Genomic DNA, 24385 nt, shown 5'->3' on the forward strand with positions numbered 1-24385 from the left:
AATCTTGTTCTAGTTACAAAAATAAAAGGCTTGCGAAGGTTGGTCCAAAGAGCAGGAATGGTCTCCCATTTCTGCCCAGCTCTGTGTGTAATGCACGCCTTTTCTCCGGACAGCAGAGACCTAAAGACGGCAGCACTGTGCCCAGCCCTCTGATTCAGTTCCCTAATCTGGAGGCAGTGGGAAGGTACGGATGCCCTTGGTTACCTGTCTAACAAAAAACATCACCTGGTTTGGGTGACCGCTCAGTGTTCCAGCCCTGCCTCTAGCACTGTTTTGTCTCTGTTAATCAGACGATTTTTGTATTACCTTGTTGCTTAGGAAAGACTTGAGAGTGTTTCATGACCCCTGTACAGCCAGGATCAGGTGTATTTTCATGCTTACGTGTTGACATCAGCCCAGCAGGCAGTCACAAGCACATCCCTCCCAATCGAGTGCAATTCAAACCTCCAGGATTTTAGATTAGCTTTCTTATGTTGAAAACAAGGCTAATTTTAATGCTGAATGTCACATCTGGAAAATATTTGCATATTTTTCTTGTTCTCTCGATCAAAGAACTGAGCGGGAAGGGTCTTATCAGAGCGACTCACATGCATTCTTTTTTAATCTCTTTCAGGGATTATGTTTTTTCTTCTGATGCATCCAAACAGATCCTTCAAGTGATAGAAAAGGTAAGAAAAAACATTGAAAGGAGCAAAAATGCTGGAAGGGTGACTTGCACAGCCCCAGACACCTGTAGCATGCAGCTCTGCAACAAGAGCTGTGGTGAATGAGTGTTGCCTTCTCAAAACTGTCCTTTGAGAGCGGACAAAGAGCTGTGTTGGAGTCAGGAACAAGGAAAAGATCATTGCAAGGGCCAGATCTGAAGTTTGTAAATAGTAAGATCTTCAGGAACCTCGTGCCAACAGTAATAATTCCATTGGTGATTCTAACGGGAGAGTGGGAGAAGGACTAATTAAAACAAAACAGAAATGCTTTCTTTACAGCACTGGCAACTATACGTCAGCAACATGAGCCTGAATAGTAAAGCTGACCAGACGCAAGTGAAGTAACCAATCTCCTTTCCAAGGGAGGTCAACCATTCAAACAAAATAGACAACACCAACTGTGACCAGGAAATAACTCTGTTGGTTTTAATATTTTCATGGATTATTTGCAATGTAGGTATGGGAATTAGGTTTCCTTTTTTTTAAAAAAAACGTAACAGTTGGGTGTTACCACATGTACTTTAAGCCCTGTGAGACATCTTAACATCCTCCTTTCTTGTCTTTCTGCTTAAAGGCGTGAAAACTGAGCCACCTATTTAGCAAAGTGCTCGGCATCACCAAGACGAGGGTATTTGAGCTCTCTTACAGGCTCAGCTTTCATTTCAGCAGGCCTGATTCTGATCTTAGGGGAGCAACAGGGACTATCTGTTGCAGTCCGACTGGCACAAACCGAGCCTGTGCACGCACGAGAAGACAGAATCAAACCGACCAAAACTACTTTTGGCTCTTGGTTTCCGCCTGCCGCGTGTACACAACCCTGATTTTTCCATTTCCCCTCAGCTCAAAGAAAAGGAAAAAAAAAAAGAAATGAAAGTGGAAAAGCCAGAAAACAACCCCCTCAAACAACCCATATGGGCTGTCTGTTAGATTCAAGGCTTTGATCCTCTATTTGCACAGAAAGGAAGACATGTAGCCGCTAACTCCCATTGCGCAGGGCCAAGGGGGTTCTGTAAAGCATCAACGGGCAGATGGGATTAGGTTGAACACTGATTGCATACCTGTCGCCCTCCTTCTGGAGGGCTGCATATGTACCACGAGAATAACAGCCGCCGATCCCCAGTGTTCACAACGGACCTGTGCCAGCCCAGAACCTGCCAGCTGCAGTCCAGCGAGTGCCTCTGATGGCTCGCGTAAAACTCGAGGTCAGCCTGAACTTCCAAGCATCTTCAAGACTGTTCCTGGAGAATGGGGACTTCCAAGCGGTGGCTGGGACGGACACCTTTTTTTTTTTTTTTGTCATTTATTTCCAAGGGGACAGTGAGGGAACAAGACGAGACTCTTGGTCAAGGAGCTGTAATGCAGGATACAGCTCAGACATTAGAGCAGCAAAGCCAGGGCTTATACAGCGCAAGAGCATCTGTCCCCATCGTTATGCACGTGCTGCTCCAGGCATGCAGGGGCATTTTCTAGGAACTGGTGCTTTCTTCCGTCCTCCAAGCATGACAGAAGTTGGGGGCCTGCGGTGCAAAGGGTGCTTTTTAAAAAAGGAGGTATAAACTGTAACTGAATTTATTGGAACACAGAATTGTTCTCGTCAGGGGATGTGACGAAGGAAAGGAAGGGTTCAGGCTTTGAGAAGCAAATTTGGGTGAGAACAGGCACCTTTTCACTCTTTTGAACACTGTAAATAATAATTAAAAAAAAAAAAAAGACCAAATGGCCGCCCTCCCCTGTCCCTCCCTCCCAATCCCGAGGCTTGCCTTCACATCATGCTCTTCCTGTACTGAGACTGTGAGCTCTGTTTGGGTTTTGAGTCCGACTGCTGCAGTTCAAACTGTTTGTACAGGTCCCTCAACTCTTTGATCTCCTGCAGCACCCTCTTGGCTTGGCTCCAGGTGGAGGAAGCCTCCCCCAGCAACCTCTCTGATTCCTGCAGGATCCTTTCAGAGTCCGACTTGGAAGATGATGTGGAAGAAGAGGTGGTGGTGGTGGTGCTGGTGTTGGAATCCTTGGTCTTTCTCTTGCCTTCCCCGTAGCCCTTCACCTCTGTCAGCAGTTCCTGAGTTTTTTCCAGTTTCAGTGCAACCAGTTCTTGTATCCGGGACAGCTGCTCTGGTTCTGCTGAGGCAAACTGAGCCTCCAGCCCCCTCCTCAGCACCGCCCGGTGCGTGGAAGAGTCCCGCCGAGACAGAATTTCTTCCATGGAGGCACATTTATTCTTTTCTGAGTGTGAGAGCTTTTTGGGGACCTGTGGTGTGTACATGGTCCCTTTGTCAAAGGAGTCATTGCGCTGCCCAGATCTGTCCCATGAGGTCACCTCCCGTCTTGGGAGACTCCCTGTCCGTCCCTTCTCTGACGACTTGACGTTCTCTGAATCCGACCGGCGCCGGCCAGCAGTAAGATGCGCCACTGACTTATCCAGATCCACTCGGAAACTCTCTTCACAGGTGCTGTGATCCTCTGGAGAGGTGTCTTCCTCCTGGATCAGGTCGAGTGTCAGCATGCCGTCAGAGGTTGAGGTAGATGCCTGAGGAAGCAGATGAAGAAGAGCTGTGTTATCACAGGAACAGGCATGGCTGCACACTACTGAGCGTCTCTCATACCTGAGATATGGATCACCTACACTGGGATGCAGAGATGGACCAGGAATGATAGCAAGTGTGACGTAGTGACAGAGCCCCAGGTGTGCTGGGCTGGTAGCTGAGATGCAGATCAGCTGAACCACCTTGGAGGAGCCATCTATGCCAACCCGTGACTGTGTTCCCCAGCTGTGTGGCCATTCTCTATCAGGAATCTGAAGGAGCATTTCATTTTCAGCATCAGGGAAATGGGTGTCAGTGATGGCAAGCCACCACTTTGCAAAAGGGTTTGTACAAGGTCTACAAGAACGGAGGACTGGATCTGGTGACCCAGGACAGCCCTGGGCCTTATGACAATTCTCAGTTCAGGCCAGAGCTCAAACACCAGGTCTCCTTGCATTTACTTATACATGAAATAGTTGCGAGGGAATATTACCTAAGCAGGTGTCTGGAATGTGTTATACGTACCACAGCCATCAAATGTCCCCGTGTCGGAGGGCGTCGGGAGTGCTGTATTTTTGCTCTGTCGCGTGTTGGGTGGGCAAGGTAGCTGTCCTCTTCGACAGTAACCTACAGTGGTGACAAAGGCTAGTGAATGTCTGGGAGCATAGGAAATATGAGCCATTCCTAGTTTCTATAGCTGCAATCAGCCAGATGCACTGTGGCAGATCATTTATTCCTCTGGGATTCCCTTTCTCTTGTGACCTGGCCATGTGCTGAGGGTGAACTTCTCCCACATACCCTCTGGGCCGGGATCCTTTGCTGAAGGCGGCCGGGCAGGAGCATGGGTTGCAAACAGTGAGTCCTGAACTTGAATACAGAGTTTGCAATTCTGTAGTGCAAATGTTTGGTGTGATCACCACCTGACCCAAACCTAGTGCTGAGCTGGAACGAGGAAGGCACTGCATTCCCGACGTGCCAACTCCTCTGTCTGCCGAGCTGTGCTGGGATTGCGTCTGGGCACACAGCCTGACCGCCTGGTGTTACAGCCTGTAATGCCCTGCCTAGGGACTGTGCCCAGGCACACACAGACTGATGGGTTTGTAAAACCTGCCTGCACAGTGTCGACAACATACTGGTCCCAAAGACCATCACTGGTCCAAGACCTGTAGGTGGGACTCGCTGATCTATGGTGCTCACAGGGATGCACAGAAGGAGATTTGCAGGTAGAGCCAGCAGGGAATGGGGTGTGGGAACCCAGCCTTACAAGAGTCTTAGAGTCTTTCCCTGGTCTGTCCCCTCTGTGCCTTGATGGGATCAGATCTACTTAAGTCATTCCTGGCAATTATCTGTTGAATCTGGTTGTAAAGATTTCAGTGACAGACTCTCCTTGAAGCAATCTATACCATTGTTTGCTGTGCTGCTTTCTGCTCTACAGCTTTTCCTATGGTCTGACCTTCATTTTCCTTCACTACAGGGTTTTGCGTTGCCATCCGTGAGAACAAACAGCATCACAGCAGTAAGCTGCCTGTATTTGTGGTAAGTTGAATGTGGATGAGATAGATCTGAGACAGATCTAAACAGAAGAAGAGTTGTCATGAAGCATTAATGTGAGACAGTGTTGAAATGCACTTTCAAACCACAGCCCTGGTCGTGAGGTGCGTAGCCTTCTCAAGGCAGTTATCATTCACACTGGAATAAACTATGTGGGAATGCTCATACGGAGCGAATCCCGGCCTCTGTCAGCCCAGCTGTGGCTGTAAGTGCACGCTTTGTCTCCAGGAGGAGGCTGAACTGATGTTGCTTTGTTCTTTTTTTTCTAGTAGAAGCTGCTTTACATAATTGTGGTAGTTACTTTGGGAGTTTCATGCAGCAATAATGCTGCCACTTTGGAAGCGGTAGGAGCTGTGCTAGTTATGCTTTGTGTGGACGTGTTCTCAAGTAGGCTGGGCCGTACTGTTCCAGGGCCCTCTGATTGCTCTCCCAGAGTGTACTGATGCCTCATCTCTCTGGTTGTCCCTTCTTTTTTCACTAAACGGAGAGCCTGACTTGTCTTGACAGAGATATATATGCCACACAGTTCTGAGAAAGCAGGATTAAACATTCCTGGTTTGACCCTGGAACGGTAGGAAAGGACCTGCAAAGTTCAAATGCCAGTAACTCCCATTCCTTCAGCCAAAGCAGTGGAAATGGGACTGTCTCTTGAAGATGGTGACTGGGAGGGGAGGGGTAGGCGGGATGAAGATGGACTGAGGTGGGCTGACAGATGGTGCCGTGCTATTAGGACGCTCTGAAGATAGCATGAGACTATATTGGTTTTCAGTTAATTCCTTAATTCGGTTCCACTACTTAAAGCTCCTTTGCAAACATGAGCACACTGCATGTTCACCCAGGAGCGGTGGGTGGGAGGAAAGACTCTCCAAAGCCCTGGGAAACCATTCCAAACGTAGTCCCACCATCCCTGTGTGAGGCAAGGCTGGGCTCCAAAGCGACGGCATCTTACTGGGGCCGAGTGTGCCAGGGAGGGGACAGAGCCGTGGCAGCTGCCCCTCGCTGTTGCTTTGCAATCAGTGCTGCATATTAATCCCGAGGCTGGGAGGATCAAACCATCCCAGACCTTCAGAACAGCTCACTGGATAGGTGTTGGTGGCTGTGTCTGAGTGCAGTCCATCAAACCCCAATGGCTTTGCACTCCTTTTAAATAGGAAATGGAGAGGGTAGGAGGGCCTGCTGCCATCTCCAGCAGTCTAAAATCTTCACCCAAGATTAAAGTTGAGACAACGGAGCCTGGGTCCAGCCCTCAGAGTCCTGCTTACCTCATCTAAGATGCGGTTTTTAGCACGTGTGATTGCAGAGTTGAGGGCATTAATCCAGGACTCTTTCTCTTCTGGACTCACAGCCAGGAAGATCAGATTTGGTGCCTACAAAAGAGGGAATTCAGGTCAGTGCCAGTGACTAAACTCACACAGAGATGCTTTCACACTGTCCCTGCCCACAGAAAAGCTCCACGGCCTTTACAGCTGGCTTGCCTTAGTGGGAAAATGCAAAGCAGACCTGATCCCCCAGCCCTGCAGAACAGCACCGGTCTGCCGCACGCTGCGCGTCTTGGCAGCCCTTTGCAAAACAGACCACGATTCCTCACAGCACCCAGCTTTTCAAACCAAAAGCTGTGTACCATATTTACTTCCCTCGTGGCTGCAGTTCCTCCTTCCCCCTCTTTGCCTTCCCACACACCATCCTAGATTTTGCCCTCATCAAACGATGATGCAGCCTTTCTGTGCATCTGCTGCTCACATGCGATTTATCTGTTGCCACCTCAGACTGACAGTGTCTTAGACAAGCAGCTACAGTAGGTACCCACAGAAGGAGCTGGATTTTCCATACTTTGAGATGTCAGATGCATGCAGAGGGCAGAGCAGTTCTGAAAATATGGTGTGCATAGGGGGTGCAGGATCCTTGGGGGGGTTTATAAAGTCAGATACTCAGTAGAAATGAGTTTTAGCCTCTGCAACATTTTGTTCAGTCCTCTCCGTTGCTCGAGGTGCTTGGGGACAGCACAGCCACTTTCCATTTTCCCCTTCTCTTCCCTTTTCGCATCTCCTGGTGTTACACAATCCTTATCAGTGTGCGGCGGGCAAGCTTGGTCTACTGAAACAAGTCAGAGTGAATAGTGTAAATCCAGCTCACGTGTGTGGCTGTGGGTGGGTGCATCTGTGCCAGAGACAGCTTGCAGTTAGACACCAGCTCTCTTTTTGCAGTGGCAACTGAGACCTCGTGGAAAGTCCTGCTCCTGAGCAGCAGTGCTCCCATTCTGACACTTTTTAGCTTTCTTATGGGCAGAAAGTACTCTTGGGACAAATTCCTATGCAGTTCTTTTGGTGCTGACCAAGTCTGGGGGGCAAACCCCAAGGACCATCAGCATCCCTGCCCTCCCCCTGTGAATTAAACAAGTGTGGTCAGCTAAACCACAGCTGTCAGGAGTGGCTTTGTCCTTGCTACTGTTAAATGTTCTGATACCTTCCTTTTGCAAAGTCACAATACTCTCAGGTGAGCAGATCCACAGCTGAGTGTTTGGTCATATTTACTTAGTACAGCAGAGGCCTGAGTCCTCTCCCAGCAGAAACACTGCTGCTCTCTCCATCTCTCACTGTTGCTATTGGTCCTGCCATGGCAAATGCACATCTGTGTATTTTAAACCACGAGACACAATCTGGACTCCTACACAGCTGAGGCTTTCCAATTTCAACCCCCAATTACTGTCTCAAAGCCTCAAACCTGGAGCAGGTAACTGAGAGGCAGCCTGGCCCTCACAAAGAGCTAACAGCGTTCTCGGGTTGACCGTGCGCTTGAGAGCAAATCGTACCGTGTTTCCAGGCTGTCTGGAGTGGGCAAGGGTAAATTTGCTGTGGTTCTTTTTGCTTCTGCTTTTGGACTTCCTGAGCTCTTCACATTTCTCATAGTCGCTCAGGTCAAACATTTCCTGTATGTTTTTTTCATCTTTTACCTGCAAAACCAAAAATAACATTACAGCCTCGCAGATGTCAGACCGAGAGGCAGTTCACAGGGCTGCTGCTCCGAGCCCGGGGGGTGCCTGCACAGGGCGGGTGAATGTACAGTACGTGTGCTGCGGCCTCTGGTGTGTTTTGCGGTCACCGAAACACTGTGCAAGCGTCTTCCACCTTAAGGCACAAATACAGAAATGGTGCTGTTAGCTGGGCAGCGTTACACGTGGTTTTGTGGAGGAGAAGCAGAGATTTTCAACATGAGAGTTTTGACTCGAGTCTCTTCTGGAATAGGGGGCACATATTTAGAAGTATAACTTGAAAATCACAGTCTCCTAGGTTAATTCCTGCTTTGCAATGGATTCCTTTGGGACTTTACTGCCTCTCCTACCCCCAAAGTTACTGGAGCTCCGCTGAACTGACATGCAGCTGTGATCAGACACTGTGTTTATACTTGTGGACCCTCAAAATGAATAGGATTTACTCCAGCAGCAAGAAGAGGACCCTGTCTGGTAGGAGGAGGTTCATGCGGAGGCAGGAGATGCTGAGAGGAGGTGGACTTTCATCTGCTGATGAAAGGGGCAATCATATTAGTGCTTGTTGCTTTTCTAGAGACAGCATAACAAAAGTTCGAAGGATAAAGCTTAGCACTTCCTATTTTAAATCTGGTGGTATTACTGAAGGCTGTGCTGACAGCTGATTTGGGGGGTGGATGAAGCACATCCAGTCCCAGATTACTGACACGATGTGTGTGGTGCTCTCCCCCGCTGCTGAGCCTCATCCCTTGGGAAGGGGCTATGGGCAGGACTCATCCGGGCCCCAGTGACTGCCCAGATCATGGATATTTTTCTGGCTTTGCCAGGCTTTCACTGCTGTCTGGCCAGCCAGGCCCCTGGAGACCTTTGGCAGCCGGGGGATTCACGAAAGGTTTCAAGAAGGAAGAGAGTGCTAGGGCTTCGGAAGCACAAGCACTTCTTGGTTGTCCTTTAGAGAGCCATCGAGTGGCCACTTTGCAGCTTTTACAAGATCTTGCTTTTTCCAGGTCTATTCCCCAACACTTCCCCTATTAGCCATGGTGTGACAGGCACACAGCTACAGATAAATAGTGCAGAGGCTTAAATTAAAGATGTGACTTGTGCAGGGTTGCTGGGGAGGAAGGCAGGGGGTTTTGATACAGACAGACCCCTGACCTGAAGGCGCTGTCACTCGGGGGACACTTGGAGCAAAGCAGAGAATGCAGAGCCTGTCTTCTGCCTGCCCCTGTTAGTTTTGCACGGCCTTCCTTTTCATTGCTGTTTTTCATGCCCTGTCCTCACATCCCACTCCTGCAGCAGGGCAGCTCCGCTCTTTCTGTGGTAAACACAAGGAATGTAGGTAACTGGGATGGGAGAGAACTTGGTTTTGCGTGTCCGCTAAGGACAGAACTGTAGCAGGCTCAAATCCATGTCAATCTGCTTAATCCGACTCCAGCCAGGGTCATTATGGGCTGGGATCTGCAGGGGAGTTTGAGTAACTCAGGTGCCGGAAAGGCAGACGGTGATGAGGTCTTAGCTCTTGGATTTCTTGAAAGGACTCCAACGCATTTAACGTGTTTCCTCCCTAGTTTCGGGAAGCACTGAAGGAATTCCCCATGATTTTTTTTCAATAGAATTTAAACAAAGAGGCTGACTAAAATGCTGTAACCAGCTTTCTAACCAGAGACACAGATAAACTGACCATCTGGCCTTGCATAATGGCTGTAGTTCCCCCTCCGTCCTTTTTCCTTCTATCCCCCGAGTTTGTCATCAAGAACTAGGAGGCAGATGCTGTACACAGCTATTCCTGAAGCTGCAGAAGCTATTGCTTATTTCTGCTCATAACAACAGCCACTGTGTATGGGCTATTATGAACAGATATGGAAATATCTCTCGCAGATAATGTCTATCTATGTATCCTCCCCATGAGTTTCTAATCGGCTTTTATCTCTTCCCAGTACCATTCTACAATCCACCTCTTTCCAAGAATCTTGGCTGAATTCAGCCCTATTCATTTGCGGCAGGAAAAGCCGATCCCCTCTGAGCCCCCAGCTGTGACGCGGCGGCGGAGGCAGAAGTCCTTACTCCAGATGTTTGCTCATGTAGGTCACTGGGACTTCCCCAACCCTTCCCTCCTTCCTCAGACATGCAGAGCCTGCACCGTGAGCTCATGGGAGCCGGCACTCAAATATCTCGCCTCTAGGAATATCTCCAGGAGGCTGCAGAAAGGACGGGTGTACATGGTTCAGATAAACACCCTTCGGGTGTAACTAGTCCTTCAAAAGACTTGGGCTGATGGGTGCCAGGGCTCGAACACCACGCTTGCCTACTCACGACATACACAGGACACCCTGCTGCACTGGCGATGTATCACTTTCACCAAAGTGCCGTACGTATGCGTAGGCCATTTAGAAAATGCTTAAGAACTGAGAATAAGCAGCATCTATTTGCATTAAAAGGATGATGGTGGGGGTCCCACTTCTGAGTTTCAGACAAGGTGGGCAGGTTCAGCCCCCCACGGGTATTTCTTTTTTTGGGGTGGTGGTGGTGGTGCATGTGTGGCTGCCGTTAAGGATGCGGGCCAGAGCTAGTTGGGTGCCAAAGGGTACATCTGCCCTTCAGCCAGAGCTGCGGCACAGGCAGGTTTACGCTCACTTTGAATCGATTCCCTCCTGTACAGAGCCCTGGTAGGATAATGAGGCCATAAAGTGAATGGGGCTGTAATTTAGTCCTCTGAACGTGGCTTTGTTCTGCCTTGGCGGTGGGAAGAGGTCTCAGCATCAGCCTGAAATGGGCTCCACTGCAGTGACGCAGTGATTTCGCGGGGCATGGGAAGGACAGCAGTCTTGTCTCACAAGGGGCATTGCTAACTGATGTCCCCCCTCTTCCCCGCGCTGAGACATGCAGGCAGAGAAGTAAACAGCAGAGCAAAATAACAGAGCATTCAGCGTGTAAACAGGGAAACTAGAGAGAAGGAAGGTGAAAAGCAAACTTCAAAAGTCCCAGCCAGCACTTTTGTCCTTTGTGGGAGGCTACTGAGGCCAAAAAGAGGGAAGTGGGGAATTACAGAACAGAGGCAGGAGAGGATGAGTGCTCAGAGGCTGAGGATAGTCTGCAGCTGTAAAAAAAAAAAAAAAAGCAACCCTCAAAGACCCACAAAGCTGCTGGTCAGCAAAGCCTAAATCCCAGTCACCTACATCGATAGATGACAAACCTGTGGGGTGTCTACCCTCATCCACAGTTTCAGTGAGACTGGAGTGATGCAAGTAAAACCATTCAGGTTTCACCAGCAGAGAATTTGGCTTGGTGGGTTCCCAGTGCCCAGGCAACGTGCAGGTCTTTGGATAACGTTTTGGAGACCTTTGGAAGTAGCCTCAGGTGTCAGTTCTCAGTAGGAGGGGATGAAGCATGGTTTCTCTGTCACCCGGTGTGGTTTGTAAGGGGATGGCAGGGGCAGCACAGCAGCATTGATCTTCGTCTATGTCAGGATGACCTACCACAGCTCGTCGTGCACCCAGGGTGCTCCGAGTGAGGAGTTAATCCTAGCAATGGGGATTTACATTTCCTTGTTTGTTTTCTTCTTTGCTGAGTATAGATTGAACATAGTTTTTTGAAAGTCAGGGGTGATTTTTAGTCTCAGATGCCAAACTTGAAACTCTTTAAGAAAAGGTCTGAGTTCTAGGAACGGCTGAGCATCTCCTCTGGATACAGAGGCTTCACTCTGGTTCCCCATCCCCAGACAGTTTGTCTCTTGCTCTCTAACTTGCAGGGCAGACAGCTTAATCGGGGTCTCCAAGGCCTGACAGTTCCTCTTTTCTACAGCTCCTTGTAGGGAGTCACGAAAAAGCTTCCCTGTCTGGGACGGCATATCCTCTCCTGTCCATGCACGGGTTTGCACACCTGCCTGCGAAGCAGCTGGGGCTTTGCAGATGTGGGTATTTTTTGGATCCTGCTGCTTTCATTAGCCTTTCTTAAGGTTTCCTGCACTGTAGTTTGAGGCTGAGAGGAAACAGGGACTGCTTGGCTTAAGGTGCAAAGAAGGGAGAGGCCTGGATGATTGATTTTGGCAAAATCATTCCCAGCTGGGAGGTGGCCAGCAGGTCTTTCCTTCCTCCCAGCTGCTGAGTGCCTGGCATGCAGTGAGCTGACGGATCTCAGAGCCTCATGGGCAGGTAGGTCCTGCACTCCTCACCCTGTGGAGAAACTCTGGATTGAAAGGATTAAGGTAAATAAATCCCAGCAATTGCTGCCCTGGCTGTCTGCTGGCTTTGCTCTACATATCGTACCTGCTCTAGGCAGACAAAAGCCTGGCTCCTCCCCATGCGCCCAGAAATCCCAGACTCGTAGAACACTTTAGGTTGGAAGGGACTTTCAAAGGCCATCGAGTCCAACCCCCTGCCCTGGGCAGGGCCACCTCCCCCCAGCCCAGGTTGCTCCCAGCCCTGTCCAACCCGGCCTTGAACCCCTCCAGGGATGGGGCAGCCACAGCTCCTCAGGGCACCCTGCGCCAGGGGCTCAGCGCCCCCACAGCCAACAATTTCTTCCTCACATCTCATCTCAATCTCCCCTCTGTCAGTGTCAAACCGCTCCCCCTCGTCCCATCGCTCCCCTCCCTGACCCAGAGTCCCCCCCCAGCTCTCCTGGAGCCCCTTTAGGCACTGGAAGGGGCTCTCAGGTCTCCCCGGAGCCTTCTCTTCTCCAGGCTGACCCCCCCACCTCTCCCAGCCTGTCCTCCCAGCAGAGGGGCTCCAGCCCTCCCAGCATCTCTGGGGCCTCCTCTGGCCCCGCTCTACCAGCTCCGTGTCTCTCCTGTGCTGAGGCCCCCGAGCTGGAGGCAGCACTGTGGGGGGGTCTCCCCAGAGCAGAGCAGAGCACAGCAGAGGGGCACAGCCCCCCCTCGCCCTGCTGGCCACGCTGCGGGGGATGCAGCCCGGGGTGCCGGGGGCTTGCTGGGCTCCAGCGCACGGTGCCGGCTCATGGCCGGCTTCTCCCCCCCACACCCCCAAGTCCCTCTCGGCAGCGCTGCTCTCCATCCCTCCACCCCCCTCCTGTGCTGGGACTGGGGGCTGCCCCCACCCGGGTGTAGGACCCTGCTCTTGGCTTTGTTGAACCTCATGAGGTTCACATGCTTCCACACTCCAAGTGGGCCAGGTGAGGAAAGGGAAGCTGAGGCACAGAGCAGGAACCTGAAGTGCCCCCAGTCACCTAAGACAAAGCCATGTCCGTAAACCATGGTCCATTAGACCCTGGAGCCATTAGACCAGACAGTCCCCACACCCCCAATGGCAGCTGCCGCTGCTCGGGGTGTAGCTACAGGAGAAGCAGCCGTGCAGCCAGCGGCTAATCTGGGCCTGCAGTCAGTGGGGAGGTGTGCTGAGCCTGACATTGCTGGCGCGTTGCTAAAGTTGAAGGAGGGGAGCTGCATTCCTCGCACGCCTCGCCCCCGCAGCTGCTGCCCAGCAGTGCCAGCCCGAAGGGACACTGGCCACCACGGCACTGTGGGACCTGGCCATCCTGCAGAGATGTAGTGGGTCAGGACATCAGCCACGGTGCCCAAAGTACCTTCTCTCAAAGGCGTATTTCTAGTTTTGCAGCTAGTCATTCTTCCAAAGGTGTGTTTTCTCCTGTGCCAATGCTCTTTTGTGGCATTCTGGCAACGGGAGGATCCCTAATGGGGTTTAAATTAGCTGCCCCTTTGGGCGTCTTGCTGATGGAGAGTGAAAATTTCCTTCCTCATCGTCACCTGCAACAACTCCAAACCTCCTTATTCAGACCAGGGCTGCGTTCTGGGGCCAAACCGGGAGCCAAGTGGAAGGGCAGTCACTCAGTCACTAGGCAAAGTTTTGCAGTTTTCCTCACATTTTTTTTGAGCCGTTTCCCTGTTGAAATGTGACATGCTCAAAGCAAATGCGGAAGGTACAGAAAATCACAAGACAGCAAGTGTAACGTATCCACGAGACATTCAAGAGGTCATAATGTGGCTCGGGGTGTAACAAGAAACCTACAGATTCTCAGTAACGCTGAATATCCAAACATGGGCAGTCTCGGGGCCAGCGTCAGCCAGCATGTTCCCCTCTCAAGCTGAGACGAAAGTTTCACTTCCTCAAGCTGAGCTGTTCTACCAGAAAGGACAGAAATTTCTGCAGAGCTTAGCTAAAATCAGGCTGTCGCTAAGATGGGAATCCATGCGTGTGTCCAACGCCGGCTCCGGCAGTGCTGGGAAGCAGCACTGGTGAGGGGACTGGCAGGTGATGGGGCAGACCTGGGTGTAATGGCCTGTCCTGTCACTGGCTTCTTGTCCTTCTGGGTTCCCTGGCTGCACAAGGGAGGTGACTGTGTGGGTCTGGTCTGCAAGGGAACTAGAAGAAGAAATACAGGGAGTATTGGGAGAGTTTCAGGTATTATAGTAACAGAGACCTACAAAATGCTGTGGACATGAGGTAAAAGGCCAGGTTGGACGGGGCTTGGAGCAACCAAGTGGAAGGTGTCCCTGACTGGGGCAGAGGGGTTGGTCTTTAATGAGCTTTAAGGTCCCTTCCAACCTAAACCATTCTATGGGTCTATGATTCTAAAATGGCCCGTGAACAGTGGAACGCTGCAGATGGTCCACTTTTTCCTTCTTTAGTACCAGTGAAGGTGCATGTGTGGAGAGAAGATGGGGATATAGATTGTTTGTGCAGCCACCGGCACAGCAGGACCCTGGTTTCAGCCAAAGCCTCTGGACCTCGATAGAACAGAAGTCGCAGCGGTCCAAGAGCCTGCCTCCCCATCTGCACACCTGCATCCTGAGAGGGAGGCTGCACTGTGAACTTGGTAGCTCAAGGGCACGAGTGTGACCTTCCAGGCCTTTTCACTGCCCGATTGCTGCCCTGAGCTAATGAGGGGATGGCAGCAGAAAGTTGTTATCTACTCCGCTCCCTTGCCCCACAGAGTCATCAGCCAAGGTGACCAGAACTACAGGTCCCTGAGAACCAACTGGCCCCTGAAGCTGGAACCAGCTCTTCTGCATCCCAGTGCCACACTGAAATCCCCAGGCCATGCTGCCCCATCTCACAAACTACATCCATTGCAGGGAAAGGGAGTCAGGCTGTGTGTCGATTCTGCCTAGGTGTTCTTTGACCCTCTCTCTGATCCTGCAGAACGGTGCCATTGAGACAGAACAGAGCTTTGGTGAAACTTTTCACCTTGCTCTGCAAAGCATAGAACAGAGGTTGGCCAAGCAGAAGAAGGAAGGTGGAAAGGAAAAGGAAAAGGAAAGCTTACAAGTGCAAGAGCAGGAGAGGTATGGAAAGGACAGCAGGGACTCTTGATCAGGGAGTGGAGCGATGGGAACGGTTTGACGCTGAGAGAGGGGAGATTGAGATGAGATATTGGGAAGAAATTGTTGGCTGTGGGGGCGCTGAGCCCCTGGCGCAGGGTGCCCCGAGAAGCTGTGGCTGCCCCATCCCTGGAGGGGTTCAAGGCCGGGTTGGACGGGGCTTGGAGCAACCTGGGCTGGGGGGAGGGGTCCCTGCCCAGGGCAGGGGGGTGGAACGAGATGAGCTTTAAGGTCCCTTCCAACCCAAACCATTCTGTGATTCTATGGTACTTTCTGCACTGACCAACCGCAGACATGACACAGAAAACACAACCGCCCCACACACGGAGGCGTTCACCAAGTGCAAACGCACACCATGAAGCGTTGTCACAGCACCAAGCACATGAACAGCACGTGCACAGAAGTACCATAAGTACTCTGCAGGCTCCATCACACACATGAACCGTGTATGTGAACTCTAGACACTACTTCGAATGTGGACACACACACACACGCACCCCCCTCTTCCAGGCAGAGTGTTGTGCAGTGTTTGACGGTGCTGTAACAAATGAGGAGTGAGAACAGACTACTTTTCAAGTGCTCTTGTGCTAATTGAGTCGATGCTGTTGGTAGCAAACAAGAAAAGGCTTAAGGAAGCCCCGAGAAGCATTTCCTCATTAACATCTCATCATCACAGAGGCCGTTCATGCTGTCTGGACAGCCCTGGGCTTCCTGTCAGGAAGTGGTAGGAGCCCAGCTGTGTCTGTGTTAGTCTCGCTGCTATTCCCAAGTGCACAGCAATAACAAAGCTGTGCTAGAAACAAGAGAACAATTACCAGAAATTTGCAGGGGGGTGGGGGAACCGGTGTGGAGGAGAGCAAGGGGGAAGGAATGCAAAAATGATACTGCGAAGGTGTTCTTTCGCTTAGCAGAGCTCAGCTCGCTTTGGCACATCTCGTTGTGCGCGTTTCTTGCCCTGAATGCTTTTTTTGGCTGATGACCAAATGCTAAAATAATGAAGGGTGGGTTTTTTGTTTTTTTTTTTTTTTTGCATAAGTTCACAGAGTTCGGCTTGCAGCAGGGGCACAGGTCTCTGCAGGCTCCGAGCCCCTGGCTGGACAAGGTCTGTAAGCCTCGGCTACTGTTTTAGTGCACGCTTGGAAGAGCAAAAGGTTCTGGGTGTTGGAGCAGGTTTCACACCTTCCAAAGGTCGATGTCCTTATAGACGAACATAGCTCAAAAGCCCTGTTTGCGTTTTCCAGGTATATCAGCTGGTCTGATGAAAATATATTTCCTCTCCTTGTAGACTTGGTTTCTGCCAGGGAGAAAGCCCAGACCTCTATCAGGCGGTCACGTCTTCTCCTAGCCAAACCCAATAAATCAGGGCTAGTCTCTAACCCACAAGCCCAGGTCCTAGGTCGGCAACTGAAAAAGCACATGGATTTGCAGCAGGAATCAATGTGGATATTGATGGGATTTTGGTAGTCCAACTCTGCCTGTGGGAGTTAGCCTTTTGGAAACCTATCCCTTCAACCCTTCCAGATCTCAGACCAGTGCTCAGCCCTGAGCAGTTTTACTGCTCTGCATTGTCTTCATGCAATGTCGTTACCTGCCCTGAGCTGACATCTTTCCCAAGGGATCCCACAGCGTGCGATATACAATTCCCCATTCCTCGGCACCTTGTGCCTTAGGGAGATGAGTATTATTAGCCCTGCTTTCCAGATGGAGAAATTCAGGCAAAAGTAAATAAATGTCTGGTTTGAATTCATTTAGTGAGTGCGTGGCAGAACTGAGGATAGCATCCAGGAGTCCTGGTATTTAACCCCTTCTGCGGTGCTCTGAGCTGGTGGGGAGAGGCCGGGAGCCCTGCTTTACCCGCTGAACAACCTGCCTGCTGTTCTAGAGCAGCCGCTGAGCTTTAGAGGAGCTGACAAGGAACACCGAGGTTAATATGAGAGTTAACTTGTAAGCTCCATCCACCAAATCCACGTTGCTCTGATGGCTTTGATGGAGCAAGAATAATTTATAGTAGGACTTTGATCTTTTGCGGAAAGAGACAATTGAGTGTCCTCTGCCATCCCTGCAGAAACCGGGCTGAGATTCAACCTGTCTAGTGGCCGCTTCCACTAGAGTTTTCTATCCCTGTCTCCTCAGGGTCTCCGCTATTTAATTCTCTCTCTGGCTGTATCCAGTGCCTGCCCCATCAGCCGCACCGGTGGTCACAGGCGTTCGCAAGTGGAGAGGTCTTTCTCCAGAGCAGTGAAGAGCCTCTCACACAACTCATCAGCGCAACCCAACAGTGGCTCCATTTTCTCCACTGGGCATAATCTGATGTGTGAAAAAAAAAACAGAAGAGGCTCCGTCCTGTTCTGCTTGACAAATCCCAATTTATTAAGCTATTTGCGGGAGCTGCAGGCACCTGCTGCCGGGGAAGCGAGCGTGCAGAGGGAGCCTCGTGCTCCGGGAGAAGGGCTCTGAAACACGTGTTAGGACCTGTGGACAGGAGAGAGTGCAGAGCAGAACTCCCTGGGGCAGACCTTGGGTCTTGTTGGTATGTGAAAGCCTGGCTTTGCTAAGGAATAACGGTCCAGTCAGTACCAAAAACCTGTGCTGTGTGTTAAAAGACCCGTCTGTCTTTGAACAGAAAGTCTTAGAAATGCATGAGCGACAGGCAGCCACCCCAAAAATGTCCCCTCCGTCCCCAGGCAGATGTGACTGTGCTCACCCGGTGTGCCACGGGCCGGGTGGCTGCAGCCACCTTGTATACTGAGACTCGGGGGGATGCCGGACCCGGTGACACAGGCGCATTCTTCATTCCCGCAGGCACACAGAGTCGCTTCAGCGCACGTGCACGCCGCCAGATGTTACCTCTAACCACATTTCTACACAACCACAGATTCTTCCATATAAAGACATAGGCAGTCACTGCTGCATGTTATTTATGGTCTTTCACACACGTAGAGCCACAGTGCTGCTTCAGTTGCACATGCACTAGTTTTTTTTCCCCCTAAAGCAATACACGCACACTCTCTGAAACAAACACAAGTGCCCCTTGTCCAGAACTAGCGCCTGCACGGCCCCTCGAACAGCCTCGTCCCTCCTCGGCGCTCAGAGCACGCGGATATTTGCGTGGTAGCTACCCCGATGTATTTGGGAGTGAGGGATGGACAGACAGACATCTTTCTCCTGCACATCTTCACTGGCGTTGATTCCCGTATGAACACATTCTGGCTTGCGCAGGCTTTCCTGCTCCTTAGCCAAGCAAAGCCTTTGCTGTCAGTTTATTCTTGCATGGTTCAAACAGTTGGGGTACCAGAGAGAGACACAGCCACCCACCCGGCAGCGCTGGGTGTCCGGGACATCCCAGTGGTACTGCTGCCGGGGGCAGTCCAGCTGGTGACTTCAGGGTGGCCAGGATTTTGGAAAACACTCTTGTTTTCCCAGGCAAGATCCAGATTCCCATCAAAGGGAGGGTTCACACGCTGCTTAAGGGAGTGTATTGTGCCACCCAGCATGGCTTTGCTGTCCCAGACAGCCGCTGCGCAGGTCTGGGCTGCAGACGGAGGGTCTGGGAGAATCCTCCAAACGGGGCAGCTCCTTCCAGCCCTGGAGAAGTTTGCTAGCATGGAGCCCGGCCTCTTGGCTGCCCTCCCCGGCGAGCATGGCCCCGTTAGGGGCATGGGCACCATGGTGTATCTCTAGTGGGTACTTCCAGAGGCTGCTCAGGGCGTACGGACATGGAGCAGCTCGCTGGGAGCACCCTTCGCCTCTCCCCAGCCACGGTGCTCTGAGGGGGCCCTGGGCTTGGGCAGAGCGCATCTCCGGGGCTCAGGCGGTCCCTGCAGCCCGGGTGGCAGTCCGCCCTCCCGTTCTGCCCGCAGAGACGCTGCAGTGACAGGCCCAGCCGCTCATTCTGCCTTTGCTTCGGCGGGGCCGAGTTTCTCCCTCTGCCCTCCGGTATGGCTCCTTCCCCACTGAACGGTTGTGAGAGGGACCCGGAAAACTTACTCTCAGTCCCCCCAAACCCACGTACGCAGCCCCCCTGCAAACTCAGCTGTGATTACAGTAGTGTGCAATCCCATCACAGAATCACAGACTGTTCAGGGTTGGAAGGAACCTCTGGAACTCATCTCCTCCAACCCCCCGCCAGAGCAGGGGCACCTCCAGCAGTGGCACAGGACACGTCCAGGCGGGTTTGGAATGGCTCCAGAGTGGGAGACTCCCCCATCTCTCTGGGCAGCTGTGCCAGTGCTCTGCCACTCTCACAGGAAAGAATTTCCTCCTCAGGTTGAGATGGAACTTCCTATGCTCAAGTTTGTGCCCGTTCCCTCTTGTCCTGTCACTGGGCACCACTGAAAACAGACTGTTCCCATCCCCCCGGCACCCTCCCTTTGGGGATTTATAAGTGTTGATGAGACCCCCCCTCAGCCTTCTCTTCTCCAGACTAAAAAGCCCCACGTCCCTCAGCCTTTCCTCATAAGAGAGATGCTCCAGTGCCCTCATCACCTTCGTAGCCCTTTGCTGGACCCTCTCCAGCAGTTCCCTGTCCTTCTTGACCCGGGGAGCCCAGAACTGGACACAGTACTCCAGATGTGGCCTCACCAGGGCAGAGCAGAGTGGGGGATGACCTCCCACTGCTGATACTGTGCCTTCACACCTGCTTGAAGGACCATGCAACATCCTGCTGACACTGTTAAGCATCTGCCCAACCTGCAGTGAATTTACCATTACCAAGCCGCCTAGTCCAGCCTATTCCCAGTCCCTTCCCAGCAGTTCCAACTGTGTCGGCACAGCTGATGCAGTCTGATCCGAGCAGGCAGCTGCCCTGTCATTTGGACTTGGCCACGGTTACTTCTCTTCCAGGTCCTAGCTCAAAAAGTACAAGCTCCAGCTCCATCCCCATTAATTGTGCTTAAGCGTATGTTTCTGCTCAAGCACATCCTTCAGTGCCACCTTGAATCAGGGCCCCAGTACAGCAGAGCCATTGACCCAGACTGGTAGAACACGGGGCAGCAGGTAAAATCCTTCCAGCCATGTAATCTGTCTGTCCAGCAGTTCCTAAACTCTGTTCTCTGGCCCCAGAGGTATGTGAGCTGCTTGTAAGAGTTGTGCAAGACAAGCAGGCCTGCTCCTGAGAAACACACGCTGTACAGTCTGTGTTCCTGCTGGAAAATTTGGAAGGAACACAAATCAAAGGAGATTTGTGCCACTCGCTGTGTACCTCTCGCATCCATCTTTCCGTCTGACTTTCCCCATCCATAAATGTATCTATAGATTCATCATAGGTTTAGCGTCTCGTTACCACTAGGGTTGCCTACGGTCTCTAATCTTACCCTTATGACATCTCTTTACCCGAACCTCCAACCTGCAGCCAGCATTTATTCCCCACGCCCGTGTCCCTCTCCGGTTCTGGAGCAGCAGAGAGATCAATGGGAGTGAGCTGTGAAATGCCAACACATGGCTAAGCGCGACCTGGGCTGTCAGTCTGCTTTTAGGCTATTTCTGTGTTCTAATAACCCCTGATCCATCTGCACTTTGCCATGCCCCGTGATTCAATTAGCCTCTAAATCAAATTATGCTTGGCGCTTTGGCCTCTATTATCTCTCTGGATCCTAAACTGATAAAGCTGGGCCAGGTAGCCACGAATCCGAATAACAGAGGACCCTGCAACGCCCAGCAGGGAGTAACCTCCACTTATGGGTGGAGACCCACCGAGACCCAGACCCAGACCCAGATCTGGGTTTTTACCCTAAGTGCCCTGCCCTGACACCAGTCTGACTCCAAACAGCCCCCGTGCCTCTTCTTGCGGGCACAGCTCTCACTAGTGCCGGCGATGAGTTTTTGGAGGGTAATTGGAGGGAGGAGTGCTGTTGCCTGGGGATTTCTTCCTGATGAATTTATCAAGACAAAAACCTAGGGGGGAGGCGGTGGAAGGACAGCCGGATCCCAGCCTGCCAGAGCCTGCGCCGCTCAGCCTGATAGTCACATCCAATTAAGTCTAATGTAAACACCACATTAAACCCCAAACCCCAGCCGAGGTGGAGCGGAGACGAGGGGGAGGAGAGGGGACACGTTTTTCAACCAGGTGTTGAATCCGTGGGTAAATTTTCCCCGTTGTCCTCTTGCAGTGTGGTTCGAGGGGGGGGGGAAATACAAGAGATAAAGAACCCGATTCCCGTTGGGAGACTGGAGTTATTCCCAAATAGAGCAGTGCAGCAGCAGGGAACGAGACCGCTGTTGGACTTAATGCCAGAGGACAGGCACAGAAGGAAGCTGGCGTTGCCGTTTCACCGTGGCGGAAAGAAGGATGAGGGTTTTAACTCTCGCTAAGTGAATCCTTTCAATGTGTCCAGTGCTGGGAAAATGTCTCCCAGCCGGAGCTGTCTGGGAGAGCCGCCGTTGGAGCTGCTGCACCAGCCCAGGCCGGGTTCCTCCGGTGCCGACTCAGGGAGAAGAGCCCCCAGGAAAACCTCCTGGAGCCCGGCTGGCGATGGCGGGGCGATGGAGGGGCTGGGGAAAGGCTGGGGCTGCTCGGTGGGCGCTTTTCATATGCAAAAGGGAGGAAAGAGGCGGGGGATGGGAAAGGAAAATGAAACCGATCCTACCTCCTTCTCCGAGATGTAAAGCTGATCTCCCTTCAAAACCACATAACGGTTTTTCCAGATTTCCCTAAAAATGCCTTTCCCGCAAAATTTCCGCACCCAGCCGACCTTCTCTGGCTGCGCAGATTGCTGGTTTCCATCCTGTTGCCCCTAACACAAAGAGAGAGGGAAGAAAATGGGGGAAAATGGTATTATTCTTGGATTTACACTCCTCTTCTCCCCCCCCTCCTCTTTGCCCAACTTTCGCCTCCCCCTCCCTCCAGCCCCTCTCTCCACTGAAGCTGGGACCAAGGTACTTTGCTCGATTCACTCTACAGAGATTTTTTTCTGCTGCAGACACGAAGCAACAACAATAATACCAAGGGGACAATGCAAAAATCGCAGGCAGGGCTTCACTCGGTGCATTATATAAGAAAAGCTCTTATGTTATATTTGCTTCACACAACATGCGTTTGCCTGTGGAAAGAGGAACAGGAGGGTGCTGGGGAGAATTTAAACTAGATTTATTTTTTTTTTTTACTGCAGCAAAAATTCCATTTTTGATCTTTTTATTCACAATTAATCGTAGAGGCAAAATCTGTGTACGGGTTTATATTGAAGGTTTCTGCATAGACAGCGATATGATCTCAGGGCAGAGCAGACACATGCATACGGCACAGAGCAGCGAGCGACAGATTGATGGTGTCTCCCTATTTTATCGTTTCCTTGTGATCAAAAATGAAAACTGCCTGCCTACATCGCTCCGCACGAAACGGCGAATAGTATCGCCTGGCGAATTCGAGAGGAAGGAGAGGCGCTGGGCAGCAGGAGAGAAGGAGACGGGTGCTGGCTTTGGTTTTGTTTTGATCTCATTGGGTTTTTGGTTTTGGTTGTTGTTATTTTTTTTTGCAAGGCAAAGCAAACAACTGGAAATCAAGAGGCAACCCCCCCTCCCCAAAACATCCAGGAGCCCTCCCTCACCCCACCGTGCCCCGAAGAAGGACCGATCCAACTCACCCTTTTTGCAGAATTATTTTTTTTCATCATTCCTTGGTGTGCTGCGCTGGAGGGAGATGTGGGGGGATGGGGAGGGGAGGGGGGATCAGAGAGGGGCTCCCGGCGGCCTCCTCTTGGGGAGAGCGCGGCTGGGAAATACACGGCTCCCTCCTCTTCCTCCCCTCTCTGCCTTCACCCTTTGTAGATCACAGGAGCTCTCTAGTTACATGAAGACCAGCCCGCCTCTGTAATACATCCTTAGCCACGCAGACACGGCATCCCCCCCCGCCAGCCGCCACCACCACCACCATCACTGAGCTCTGGTGGGCTTGCACTGGGCTGGCCTGGGCTCCCGAGCTCCATCTATAGCCGTGCACGTATGACGTCTGGAGTTCACAATAAAGGGCGAATCGCAGCCCACGAGGGTTTTTTTCTTCTTTGTTTCTGACTCACTGCTGAGGCAGGCGGCTGGATGCGAGTGTGTCAAGGCTGGGGTCAGCGGCGGGGGGACATTGTCAGATGTGTCCCCCTCCCCGTGTCCGAGCCACATTCCTGGTTGTGGCACAGGTCACTGCAAAACTTCTCAGGAGACGGAAAAGCGGCCAGTTGGGACTGGGAGGGTTTTCTACCAAAAAAGCGGTTGAGTATTGAGAAGTACAAACAAAAGCACTCTGGGGAGAGGAGCGGGGAGGTTCCCTGGGGAGGGGGCCAGGGGAGAAGGGATCGTGTCCCAGCACGGAGGGTCTGACAGCAGGGACTTCCATGCAAAAAGACAGTGAGATTCAGAGCGCAGCTTCCCCAAAGTGAGGAGGTGCCTGGCTTCTTAAAAACTACCCTTTTTACTGCTTATTTGGTCTCCCTCCTGTATGTCCTGCAAGTCCCGAACTACCTGAGTGTGGGACTGAGGCTGTAGGTTTGGTTTATCAATTAGAGAGAAAAACAGAGAAAGGAGGACATAGTTCTGTTCAGAACTAGATAAAGAGAAAGAAAGAGATTGATCAGTCATTGATCGATTGATCCGTTGCTTGCCTTACGGTGAAAACCTTCCATCCCATCCTTAGTCTGGCACACACCCCCACTCCCAATTGTAGACTGTATTTTAACCCAAGTACTTTGGAATTAATGCGTCGAGAATACTGATGATGTACTTGTGCCGCTAACATCTTTTAAAACATTATGTGATGGAAACACAGGCAGCGGTTGAGTGCTTGGACCAGGGAGTATTATTAGAGCTTTTCTGGCGGGTTCTTATCGGTTCTTTTTCAAGTGCGGGCGTTTCTGTAGCACTCTCCTGTTGGTGTTGTGAGATGTGGACACACGGAACGCCTGGGATGGTGCAACAAGTTACTGGGCAAAACAAATCCACCCACTCAGATGCGCAGAGCGGGGATTTCCCTTTCCTCCTGTGCCTGTGCAGCCCCGTACTCCGTGGGGCCCAGAACTGGGAGTCACCGTCTTTGTGCCTCAGTTTCCCCTTTTATACAATAAGGATAATAACTTCTTTTTACAATTTTAGTGTGGAATTAAGTGGCTAAGTGCTTTAGTGTTGCTTCCCTTATCCTTTTCAATAAAGTCAGCAGTGTCAGGTGCTGGTCTGCTCTGTTTGAGAGGCACTGAGTTGGGTGGATATGGCACAGCTTCTTGGCAGTGGGATCCGGGACACCCTCGGAAAGTTTGCTGATGACATTGAGCTGAGTGGGGCAGTGACACACCGGAGGGACGGGATGGCATGCAGAGGGACCTGGACAGGCTGGAGAAGTGGGTCCCTGTGA

General features: G+C 51.6%; 1 protein-coding gene across 2 annotated transcripts; it reads right to left on the reverse strand.

Moving 5' to 3' along the window:
• Positions 1-1113: 1113 nt before the first annotated feature.
• On the reverse strand, positions 1114-22961 carry PLEKHO1 (pleckstrin homology domain containing O1). Of its 2 annotated transcripts, XM_082496124.1 has the most exons (6): positions 22635-22961; positions 21642-21788; positions 7587-7727; positions 6040-6144; positions 3752-3853; positions 1114-3231 (listed from the first exon to the last, which is right to left on the reverse strand). In XM_082496124.1, the coding sequence occupies exons 1-6, from the start codon at positions 22662-22664 to the stop codon at positions 2467-2469; spliced, it is 1290 nt and encodes a 429-aa protein (XP_082352250.1). In that variant the 5' UTR covers positions 22665-22961; the 3' UTR covers positions 1114-2466. The 2 variants fall into 2 exon arrangements, with proteins under 2 accessions (XP_082352250.1, XP_082352251.1); XM_082496125.1 differs by lacking the exon at positions 21642-21788.
• Between the last annotated feature and the right edge of the window lie 1424 nt (positions 22962-24385).

This window comes from Vanellus vanellus (assembly GCF_965231255.1).
Source record: "Vanellus vanellus genome assembly, chromosome: 27".
Taxonomy (NCBI): Eukaryota; Metazoa; Chordata; class Aves; order Charadriiformes; family Charadriidae; genus Vanellus; species Vanellus vanellus.

What these genes read in the sequence shown, in the direction of transcription:
- PLEKHO1 (XM_082496124.1), bottom strand. Translation starts at nt 22,664, where the DNA reads ATGATGAAAAAAAATAATTCTGCAAAAAGG. An exon ending in AAAATAATTCTGCAAAAAGG is followed by an intron (nt 21,789 to 22,634) that starts GTGAGTTGGATC and finishes TCTTTGTGTTAG; the next exon opens with GGGCAACAGGATGGAAACCA. An exon ending in GGGGACATTTGATGGCTGTG is followed by an intron (nt 3,232 to 3,751) that starts GTACGTATAACA and finishes CTGCTTCCTCAG; the next exon opens with GCATCTACCTCAACCTCTGA.